This window comes from Sycon ciliatum, chromosome 1 (genome assembly GCF_964019385.1).
Source record: "Sycon ciliatum chromosome 1, ocSycCili1.1, whole genome shotgun sequence".
NCBI lineage: Eukaryota > Metazoa > Porifera > Calcarea > Leucosolenida > Sycettidae > Sycon > Sycon ciliatum.
In genome coordinates, this window is record NC_088643.1 from 52,716,021 (window position 1) to 52,727,643 (window position 11,623).

Consider the following 11,623-nt stretch of genomic DNA (forward strand, 5'->3'; position numbering starts at 1 on the left):
ACAAACACACACACACACACACACACCAGCACGCTCCTACGTGCAGCAGAGCGGCTTTGGTTGGCTCAAGTCTTCAAAGGAATACAAATAGCGGCAGGCTTGCAACACAGTGAGTTGAGCGAGGCACACAGCCAGCAAGCATGCGTTTCCTCGACGCAGAGACGGAACTTCGGTTAAAAATGGAGAGTGGAAAAGTCAGAAAACACTCAAGCCATTAGCAGTACATGTGCAGGCATGATCTTGTAAAAGTGGGAAAGGTTAAAAAAAATAACAGAAGCTCTAAGGTAACTAAGTAACTTCACAAGCACCCGTTAGTCAATAACAGATCATCTAAGGTAATACTCTAAGGTGGTCAATAGCAGATCAGCTAAGGTAGTCGAAGCCAGCTGAGTGGGGAAACACCATGATTTAGCACACTGTCGCTGCAGCACACGTTGTTTTAGCAATAACCGGACAGCAATAGTCTGCACCTGCACTGCCAGATGCAGTCCGCACCGGGTCCTGAACGCAATGCAACTAAACTCAGCTTACCTCAGCTGGAACGCAACGCTAAACGCCTGAAACGTTACCGTATAAAGGCCATGATAGACAGGGAGGACGTGTAAAATAGCTATGGGTTTAACTCGCACCAGAAGGAAGGAAACCAGATGTGTTTGGCAGTTCATAAAAATACATACCTACGGTATCATGGCAGAGGCATATACACAGAGAGCGGGGCTCTAAAAATAGAAGGAGCTTTGTACAAGAAGCGTATGTGCACGTGATACTATGTACAACGGAATCGGCTTACGGACATGGGTAGGAACAAGCCAGGAAGCAGGCAGCCCTGGAGCCTTTGCGCACCGACGGTCACATAAACTTCAAAGCCACCTACCCTGAAAGCTACTGCTGTTCACGCTGAGACGAGTCCATAGGATCAGTCCTGGTCGGTATGCATGGCTCTTGAATGTCATACACCTCAACAAGATCCTGCAAGGCGAGCACACACACACACACACACATCATGGTTACACGACTAGAGTGATCACTGTGTCCGGTAGCAGACAGGAAGGAAGGCAAAACGGAACATGTTCACAGCACACTGACTTCAAAACACACAAACAAGGCAAGGCATGTTGCACTGCCACTCATGCACACACACACACACACACACACACACACACACACACACACACACACACACACGTACACTCACAGACCTTAAATCGCTGGAATTAGGATGCGTACATAGGACAAAGGATTCATTTGGTGAAATATATCCACGAGGACTCATTTCCTGGTGTGTTTCATCCCTCTGTCAGCAGTGTAAGTATAGTTGTGTGCTGTTGATTTTCTCTTTTGAGTCAGTTCCTGCATTCAACATTGTAGATGATACCAATAACTGAAATGAACCACGAAATGTTCTACCGTGTTGCATGCACCACTCTTGAGGAAATGAAAATCCTTTCATTCGCCATACCACGCAAAGCTACTTCAGAACTTTCAAATCAGAAGTATATCTACAGTCAGTGCCATTGTAAGTTATCTTCCCACCCTGCCAGCAGGGTTGAGCTGCAAGCGTGGGGAAGGGAAAGAGCCAAGAGACTGATCAAGTGCTCTCGTTCTTGCCACTCCTCATTCCTACGTTCACAAAAACTGACCTTCCAAAGCGCAATATCTAGCTCCACGATGAATTGCTGGCGAGCTGCCTCAGCATTCGCATCTTTCGTTTGGGTCAGTCCTGCCGAGAGAAAGAGAGAGAGAAAGAGTACATGTCTAACCATTATCTCAATACAAACTTTTGCTTGGTACCATCCTTCCACCACGTACAGCACACAGAGCAGCGAACCATGTCAATTCGGGGGCACTGACGTTACATGATGATGCACAGTCGGCATGTGTTGACGTATTACTGTGCTTGGTAAAGTGTACAAACGACACAAGGCAGATTGCAGCGGCCACTAGTGTACAAAGTTGCAAACCCAAGACATGCACAGTAGCACCGGGATGCTGAAGAACATCAAGGCTAGAAATGGCACACAACGTGCCAGGCGGGAAGCAAAGATGAAGGCACATGTACACCAGTGAGTGTGTTCGATTATGTCCGCGAATCGATTCATGAATCCACTCATGAATCACCCCTGGCTAGTATTCAAATCACCCCATGTGGTGAATGGATTCCGAATCGATTCCAGGGCGCATGACATGAAATCGAACGACGAGATTCCATCAATGGATCGATTCAAGTGCGTAATCAAACGCACTCGGCGTGCTTTCTCATGTAACACTGCATGCACAGTGTGCCTGTAGTCTGTGAATGCATAAGCACAGAATACGAAACGAAGAAGCGGCAATCTCTCCCACTATACAACACGTAGGCCGAACCGGAGATGCCCGTTCTTCTGCGGCCTGTGTTACTGTACATGTACACTGTATCCAGGACAACAATGATGAGAACCAGAATGCTGCCCTTACCAATGAACGGTTCATCTTGATCAAACTTGATGAACGCTACATTGTCCTGGTAAAAACATTTTCAAAAGAAAACGCAACTCGTCAACATGGGTAACTAAAAAGCACATCCTAATGGTCCATTCGGTATTCTCAGTTCATGTTGTCCAGTCAAGAGCTCAAGAGAGTGTGGCCTGGCATTTTTTTAATCCTTTTTCTAGAGTAAAGCCTGGGCCAAACAAGATTGTGCCAGGCGCGGTACACCATCAAAAGTCACACGGAAAGCTTTTTCAGGACATGGCTGTTCGTTCCGATACGTTGATTTCGCATCCTTGGTCTCTCTAGAAAGCTCTCGGTGACAAATAAAATGAGCGCAACTCTGCACTAGCAAAGTTATTCAGGTAGCGTCATGATGCCTGGAATATGCTCCAGAGACAGATAGATAAATACAGAGAGAGAAAGATAGAGAGATACACAAGTAAATTCTCTCCTCGTTAGCCGTTTCCCTCTCCCTTACCGCATGCCTCTAATATCATACACACTGCATTTTTCATTATGTTGCCCACACACTCGAAGCGTGCTGGGGTGAAATAGCAGGAGAGGACAGGAGAGGGAAAATCCCTCATTCAAGGACAGTCACTGAGACAAAAATAGTTTGCATTTCGCTGTGACCAAATCGTCGAGAATTATATCGCAATAACCCGACCTCATGGCGATTGCTGCATTAGAAAGCTGAACCTCATGGCGATTGCTGCATTAGAAAGCTGAACCTCATGGCGATTGCTGCATTAGAAAGCTGAACCTCATGGCGATTGCTGCATTAGAAAGCTGACCCTCATGGCGATTGCTGCATTAGAAAGCTGAACCTCATGGCGATTGCTGCATTAGAAAGCTGACCCTCATGGCGATTGCTGCATTAGAAAGCTGACCCTCATGGCGATTGCTGCATTAGAAAGCTGAACCTCATGGCGATTGCTGCATTAGAAAGCTGAACCTCATGGCGATTGCTGCATTAGAAAGCTGACCCTCATGGCGATTGCTGCATTAGAAAGCTGAACCTCATGGCGATTGCTGCATTAGAAAGCTGACCCTCATGGCGATTGCTGCATTAGAAAGCTGACCCTCATGGCGATTGCTGCATTAGAAAGCTGAACCTCATGGCGATTGCTGCATTAGAAAGCTGACCCTCATGGCGATTGCTGCATTAGAAAGCTGACCCTCATGGCGATTGCTGCATTAGAAAGCTGAACCTCATGGCGATTGCTGCATTAGAAAGCTGAACCTCATGGCGATTGCTGCATTAGAAAGCTGAACCTCATGGCGATTGCTGCATTAGAAAGCTGACCCTCATGGCGATTGCTGCATTAGAAAGCTGAACCTCATGGCGATTGCTGCATTAGAAAGCTGAACCTCATGGCGATTGCTGCATTAGAAAGCTGACCCTCATGGCGATTGCTGCATTAGAAAGCTGACCCTCATGGCGATTGCTGCATTAGAAAGCTGACCCTCATGGCGATTGCTGCATTAGAAAGCTGAACCTCATGGCGATTGCTGCATTAGAAAGCTGAACCTCATGGCGATTGCTGCATTAGAAAGCTGACCCTTCTTCACAGATACTTTTAACCTAGTGAAAAAGATTGTGAAAACCTGGCATGTTTGAGATTGTGAAAACCTGGCATGTTTGAGTTTGTGAAAACCTGGCATGTTTGAGATTGTGAAAACCTGGCATGTTTGAGATTGTGAAAACCTGGCATGTTTGAGTTTGTGAAAACCTGGCATGTTTGAGATGGTGAAAACCTGGCATGTTTGAGATTGTGAAAACCTGGCATGTTTGAGATTGTGAAAACCTGGCATGTTTGAGATTGTGAAAACCTGGCATGTTTGAGATTGTGAAAACCTGGCATGTTTGAGTGACTTACGAACGTTTGACTGCACCTTCATCGATCATAATACGATCTAAGTATACGATCAATTTTCGTATGTGCGGAGGCCTAAGGGTCCGTTTGTGACCCGGGACCTGGCATGAGGGCAACCTGGACGTGGTCTTTCAGTGACTACTTTGGTGGCGGGTCTGATTTGATCGTCTCACCGACTAAGGAGCTGCATCCGATGCCTCAATCCTGGAGCGCGGTGGTGACGGTAGCACTCCTACAGATGTTGAACAGACGGCCTGACGTAATAAAGCCGTGAAATTTACTTCATGACCAGCACACATGTACTCTCGTGCCTTTTTAACAGTAGATACTGCACAAGATCAATCATACAGATTAGCCTAGTACAGATTTATTTCCACTTCAGCGTAGGCAAGGAACAGCGCTCAGCACTACTAGCAAGCCTGGCACGTGCAAGAACAGACAGCCAAGCCGATACCCATCCATTTACCTTCACGAGAAACGCCGTGTGAAAGATATTTTCCACAGACTGCGAGAACGAATTGGGATTCAGGACGAATTCAAAGTACGGCACGGCTGCAGGGAAGCAATAGAGAGCAGCAAAAGAGATCAGTCCACCAATACATTCGAGTCGGCTCGAGTATAGATCACATACGCCTGGCATAGTTTTTATCCCATGTGCGCTCTATCTTGGCCAGCAGCGTCTCGGGATTTGGCAGCCATGGCCGCAACCCAGGATTTAAAGAAGATGACAAGGCAGCCGTGTTCTGCCATGGGTGTTTGATGGCTCAGTGAAACCAAGCTCTGACAGAGGAACCTGATACCATAACATAGGTATTATTATACAGACCCAATGCCTACATCATGATCAGGACCAGGAGATCTCACAACCGGGGCGGCGGCGGTGGTGGTGGCTAAACACGACCACAGCTCAAAACTCTATAGGGCCATGGCCTCGGCGCTCACCTTCATACTCTTGATTCGCCTCCAACGTCTCCTTGAGAAACTTGGCCACCCTGGCGACCTCCTCTGTCGTTGTTTCCTGGTACTGGTTTGCAGACTCCACCTGCGTGGGTGTCACCTTCTCGTCGGTCTTATCTGCCTGGCGGCGCTGTGCTTGCTTGCGTTCCTTGGCTTTTATCGCCATCGGACCATACCTGACAGCGGGATTTTTTACGAGACAAGTACAATGATCACACAGCGATGAAGCAAACAAATCTTTTTCCGCCGTTACTCGGAGTTTCCACGAGACAAGTACATGTAGAAGGACGGGAGGACTTCAGAGAACACACCGAAAGCAAACTCTGTGAGAAGTATTCAAATAAAATAAAATAAAACTCAGCAGGGGCATGCACCGGGTGGAAACGAACTGCTATCACACAGCTACTAGCACTGTACTTCAAAGTGTCAGAAAAGATATCGACTGAAGAAATGGGCTTCCTTCAAGACTAACCAGACTAGATAGTGGTACACGTAGACACTTTAACGGCAGTAGAGGGTGTGTGTATTGCTAGTCTGACTGGCTGAAACAAGCCAATACAGTCAAACACGGAGCCACACTCGTACACAAGTGGACTCACATGAACGAGGCGACCGGAGAGCGGCGCACCAGGCACGGTGCACACACCTCGTCCAGCTTGGTCCAGTCGAGCTTGGCGAGCCGGCGCTGATTGGCATGCGACTGGTCATCGTCGTCTAGACTACGCCCTGCACCGTCCATGACACGTACCTACACAAAGCAGTATGCATACAGACACTGTACTACATAAGCATGCATTGAAGCAGTTATTAGTAAATACGCTGCCGAAACCCAACCCAAGGCAAGGCAGAATTCTGGTTTAAACATTTGCACAAATGCCAGATGGTCGCAGAAGCGTCACTGACAACAACACAAGTCTCCATTCTACTTTCGAGATAGAGACTAGTCGACTAGTACTAGCCTTCTAGAAGTAGCATGCAGAGCAGCATGTGCACGTGGAAGTCACAGGTGAACAAGCACGTCATTGGGCCTCACACATTTCTTGGCCATGTCCTGAAGATCAAACGTGATGCGACTGGTGTTCAGGTTCCTGGCCTGCTCCACGCCCATAGCAGCGACCGATTTGAGCAGATTGGAGTCGAGCACCGCCTCGGCCGGTGCCATGACTGTTACACACACACACACACACATGCACACAAATACACACACACACACACACGCACACAAATACACACACATACATACACATACATGCACACACATGCACATACACACACACATGCACAACAACAAAGATCAATTTAAGCTTTAGAGGGAGCAAGCGCACACTGGTCAAGTTGTAATATCGTAACGCATCCACGCCAGTACACCCATGGCTAGCCAGCAGCTAAGCAGCACTGCAGAAGCTAACCTTTGTTCGAGAGCACCTGGGCATTTTCGAGCAGACCGATGAGTCCCTCATTTCCTGGCTGTACCAATTCGTGCTTGTGTTCTGCAATAGAGATACGGTAGAGAGAATACAAAAAGAATCAGACACGGCTATGAATAGCAAATATGGGTTGGACTAAAGCCCACAACTCAAATCGCACCGCTATTCTCTGCGTTGTTCTCTATCAAAGTTAGCCATGAATACAAGGCTAATACATCGAAATATCTGATAAGATTTTGGAAAGTTTGAAGTACCCGCATACACCACAGGACTGCCGAAAGCAGTTTTTGATTGGTCCGGTAGTATCATGGCCTTTCATACTTTGTGTACGATATGGCGGGTACACATGCCCTCCACAGCAGTCAACATGTGCTGGTGGCCAAAAAGTTGGTCCGGTGATAACCTGACCAGCCGGACCGGTTCCGGCGGGCCTGCACCAGCATGCTCCTACGTATAGTAGAGCGGTTTTGGCCTCCTCAAGTTTTCAAAGGAATACAAATAGCGGCAGGCTTGCAGCACATTAAGTTGAGCAAGGCACACAGCTAACTCGCAGGAGTTTCTTGGAGGCGTAGACGGAGCTTTGGTTAAATTACAAATCGGCGTGCGAGTCCTGCACTTTTTATTGCCTTTCCTCGAGGAGCAAGGGGATAGATTCGTACTTCGTGCATGTTGTCTTTCTGGCTTTTCTTTTCAGTTGCCGCTGTGTTCATTTTTTTTGTTGTTCTGCGATCATGAGCCGTGGGTGTCTGATGCTTGATTCAGCAATCTAGGCTGTCCACTTGCCATCAGATAATTAGAACACTAAAGTTGTCTTGTAGACGCTAGCAAACTTATAGCCACTGCACTACGATGAAGGGTTATATGCAACCAGTCCACTGCATCTTATTCATCCATTCTAATGTTTTATAATCGTGATCAATTCCATATTCTCAACAACAGATTCCCACTGAGCATCGATAACCATAATTATCATGTACTGTGCTTTACACTGTAAATATGTGTAAAACCACGAATAGGATTGATTGCATGTAGTAAGCGAACATCCTCGGCCTTCAGTGCTTCACCAGTGGGAGGCGTGTAGAGAAACCAAATCTGGCAGAAGGTGGTTATTCAAACTTACTGTGAACATCGCTCTGCAAATTTCGATAGCCCTTTCGAACTTCGCGTCGCACGCGCATGGCTTGATCCTTTTCTGCTTCCTCAGCGGAACGAGACATCTCGTTCGGATCGGCAGAAGCGGTCAACATAGGCTATGATCTGTATGACCCTGCAAACTGCCACTGCTGAGAACACATCTGTTTCGTTTCTTGTTTCTTGTTCACCTCACCAAGCTCAGCTCTCTCAGCAGATCTACAGTCGTAGATCTACAGATCTGGCTGCAGCTGGCACGCTGGGCATGGGTAGATACAAGAGTACAGTCATGGTTTTCATGTACTCTTGGTAGATATCTACCGGATGGCAGTGCAGTGATCATAAAAAAGCAGTTTCCCGCGGAAATACGAAATGGTGCTCGGCAAGGGGAAGCCCCTTTTTTGTCTCAAACTCGGAAGAAATCGAACCAAATCAAAATAAAACCACTTCTTTTATTCTTTCTTTGTCTCTGCTCCTCACTTCTTCAAACTCATCAAAGACTAAGTTCTTGTAGAGAAGGGGCGTTGACGAGCATTGTTTAGCCCACTTCGCTGTGGATTTGGCCCTTTTCTTTTGGTTGATCAGTCGCTGGACTATCTGTAGTAATACGTCCATGAAAGTGAAATCACCAAGATTTTGTAGTCAGACTTTGTACTCCCATTACTGCTAATGATGTAGAATGCTCTCGAAAGGGCCAAAGGCCAAAAGACCACGAATCACGGACGAAGATGAATGGCCAGAAGCAATTCCCGGTAGGGTGGATATTGTGTCAGGCTTAGAACATTTTGTGTGAAGTACTAGTACTATGAATTAGCCAGGGACCACGTTCTTGACAGAAACACACATTTCCAATTATCATTCTGTGGAAAGGAAATACATTTAGCACGCAGAAGCACACCCCCGGATATAATTAGTATTTCAGACTGCGTGAATACCGTGGATTATACAACCTGGCAATCATTTATAGCGTTTTATTTAGCGTTTTACCTTTTAGTGTTAACATGTTCCCAGTCACTCATCTCGTCTATCATATTTGGGTTTAGTCCATTTCTCATAATCAATTTAAATAAACTGTGAATACACACTGCAATACTGTAGAAACGCAGTGCTGCCTAATGTTTTTCACCCAAAATCGGACACTGTTTACTTTATTAGAGACACCAAATACATTGGGGCATCCTCGTGTGAGCCTGTATTGGTAACATGTGATGTACGACTCAGTATCACTACTGTACATTGTATTCAACCTAAACGCTGCAGGTACCGGTATACTGTTACGCATACTTACCAGGTACATTTTGGCGTTTTGTCGAAATCGGAAAGTTTCTTTTGGACTGGTTTTTCGTAAGGAGGGTGAATTTTCGAACAGTGTCCATAAATCGGACGATTTGGCATCACTGACAACAGACGAGTACATCAACTACATCACAAGTATGCCTGCATAACACCATTCTCACAGAGAAGTGTTTGTGTCGTGTAGGTCATCGTGAATAATTGTTATCATTGCTACTAGTATCTTGTCGCCCCTTTGACCATCTGTAAGGTCGCGTATGATGCAGAAAAGCTGAGTCTTAAATGGCCTTAACTCGGACCAGCTCCACTTGATTCAGCTTCTACAAGACTACAGGTTGTGAAAGCTTCATCTCCGCCCGTGCTTCTATAAGGACAACAATGAAAAAAAATGCTTCCAGTGAATTGTCCGTCTATGTATCCAGTAGGTCTCACTCTTCCCACTTCAATGGAGGTGCGATTGTGAATGTAGAGCACGATGCACAATATCACTTCTGCGATGCAATTAGCGCCGAGCGAAAATGTTTTTCATATCGCGCAGAGTCTTCCATGCACAATGCACGGCACATCGCAGCGAAATCCTGCAGGGCACGCACGGTCCAAAACCGTACTCGAGCCAGAGCACTTCTGTCACTTGTGCCTGCCGTGTAGAAAGTGATTTGTGTGCGGAGTACATGTAGTGGTGAATAATTGTTGTGTGTACTTTACACAACATGATGTGCATTGCTCGTCGCCCGTCACAGAAGTTGAGCCCAGCTCAACTTCCTGCGATGCGACCTGCGTTGTAAAAAATTGCAGAAAAAACTCTCGATCGTTTCCCTCGTCGCTCATCGCGTCACAGAATTAAGACGAGCGGAGTGTAGCAACTCCACCTGATCCAGACAATGTACAAATGGGACATGAGTGGAGCGGTCTTCTCCGTGTTGCACGGATAGTTGATCTTTGAATTTTCCGGCAGAGCCTGGAAAAGGCTCTACTCGTTTCACTTGATTGTAAAGGATATCCAGGCTCACCGATCTACCACTGATTATCCATATGACCGTTTAGTAGGAGTTGGCAAATTGCCCAAATGTGGATGAACGGAGTCCATAAGGCAGCATATTCATGACCTCTTACATCACCTAGAGAACCTCCACGTACATGTATATAGCTGATCGGGCTTTGCACTCCAGCTTGAATGTTGATCAGCACAGGTTGTTGGACTGCATGGAATGCCTGCATGGCACTTACCATAGGCAGTTTTGTGGACACCTACTCTCTTATCCGCAATTAGGCGCCATACCGCCGCCTATATCACCACCATGACCACGGTCTTGGACACTGCTGCTATTCCGAAACTCCAACTCCAAACACGTTTTTGACTTGGTGCTTCATCAGGGAGTAAATGAAAATGAAGCTGACTCAGTAGTAGTAGTAGTAGGATAAACCAGAACAACAGTGAAGTATTAGAACCAACGCAGAAACTCGCGCAACACCATTGTTGCAAAAACTAACTTATGTTAGCTGCCATGGATGTGGAGTCTCACCATGGGATCTATATTTATCTCTGTTTGTGCACACAGTACAACAGTAGAACAAGGCCTGGTTTGTTGCAATTCTGAGTTTCACGCTCACTGCAATCATCAGGCAACACGGGGATGCTGTTGGCCAGTATATATACATGTACAAGGAAAAGAAGAAAGGGGAGTGCCGAGGTGTTAGCGATACTGGGGTGTGGTCGTATGCTTTTGAGTCTTGGCAAGAGTACGTAAGTTCCATTGCCACTCTTGCCACTCTTGGTGCAGTTGGGTTGGTAGTATGTGTCGCAGTGAATTATAAGCAGTGTTGAAAACTGTGCCCATGCATGTGGGACAGTATTAGTTTCAGGGCTATCATATTAGCGCAGATTGTGTGCTCCATATGTGTGTGTGTATTTAAAAAAATAGCGATTTTTTTGAGGAATACAAAATTAGAACCTGTAGAATAGAAGCCACTGGTAAATCCGATGAGAAAGGACCTTTCGCACCATTACTCATGCTAGTATGTATAATTCTCGCAACAATCTTCTTGTGGGAGTTTCTGCGTTGGTTCTAGCACTTCAAATTCAATGATGTTTTGATGCATACTGTCAATGAACCAGTTTCATTGTCATGTACTCCCTGGTACGCATGCATGGTTACCGTGGAGCACCAAGCATGCGGAAAAACATGTGGAGGTACGAGAGTTTTGGAATTGCAGCGTCCTGCACTGTAGTGCTGGTGTTAGTATGGTTAAGAGATGATAATTGGCTTCAGTGGAGCCTTTACATATTGAAGAGAGACAAACTGCCATGCAAGTTAGCTTCCACAGATCCAACTGTGATGCTTTCTTGATTGATGCAATGAGTTGTTTTGAAGAATTTGAGATTGACTCTTCTGTCTGATGGGTGTACATTAGCATTTCATTGAGACAGTTTAAATTTTCCGCCTTTTCAATATTGGATGTTTCTTCACT

The 11,623-nt window shown here is 46.1% G+C and overlaps 2 protein-coding genes across 2 annotated transcripts in view; one reads left to right on the forward strand and one right to left on the reverse strand.

Moving 5' to 3' along the window:
* Positions 1-55: 55 nt before the first annotated feature.
* Positions 56-8,069, reverse strand: LOC135831009 (uncharacterized). Its single transcript, XM_065343250.1, has 9 exons — positions 7,851-8,069; positions 6,713-6,793; positions 6,337-6,467; positions 5,903-6,051; positions 5,289-5,479; positions 4,813-4,898; positions 2,455-2,500; positions 1,641-1,720; positions 56-969 (listed from the first exon to the last, which is right to left on the reverse strand). The coding sequence occupies exons 1-9, from the start codon at positions 7,975-7,977 to the stop codon at positions 883-885; spliced, it is 978 nt and encodes a 325-aa protein (XP_065199322.1). The 5' UTR covers positions 7,978-8,069; the 3' UTR covers positions 56-882.
* A 269-nt stretch (positions 8,070-8,338) lies between these two features.
* Positions 8,339-11,623, forward strand: part of LOC135831010 (protein MMS22-like) — a 48,739-nt gene continuing 45,454 nt past the window's right edge. Inside the window, exon 1 of the mRNA XM_065343251.1 lies at positions 8,339-8,613. Within this exon, the coding sequence (XP_065199323.1) occupies positions 8,541-8,613 (73 nt within the window). The 5' untranslated portion in view covers positions 8,339-8,540. The remainder of the gene's footprint in view (positions 8,614-11,623) is intronic.

Excerpts from the sequence above, each read along its gene's own strand:
- LOC135831009 (XM_065343250.1), bottom strand. The coding sequence starts at position 7,977 with ATGTTGACCGCTTCTGCCGATCCGAACGAGATGTCTCGTTCCGCTGAG. Across the intron at positions 6,794-7,850 it reads TTTGCAGAGCGATGTTCACA|AACACAAGCACGAATTGGTA; the intron begins GTAAGTTTGAAT and ends TCTCTATTGCAG. Across the intron at positions 5,480-5,902 it reads TCTCCGGTCGCCTCGTTCAT|GTATGGTCCGATGGCGATAA; the intron begins GTGAGTCCACTT and ends TCCCGCTGTCAG.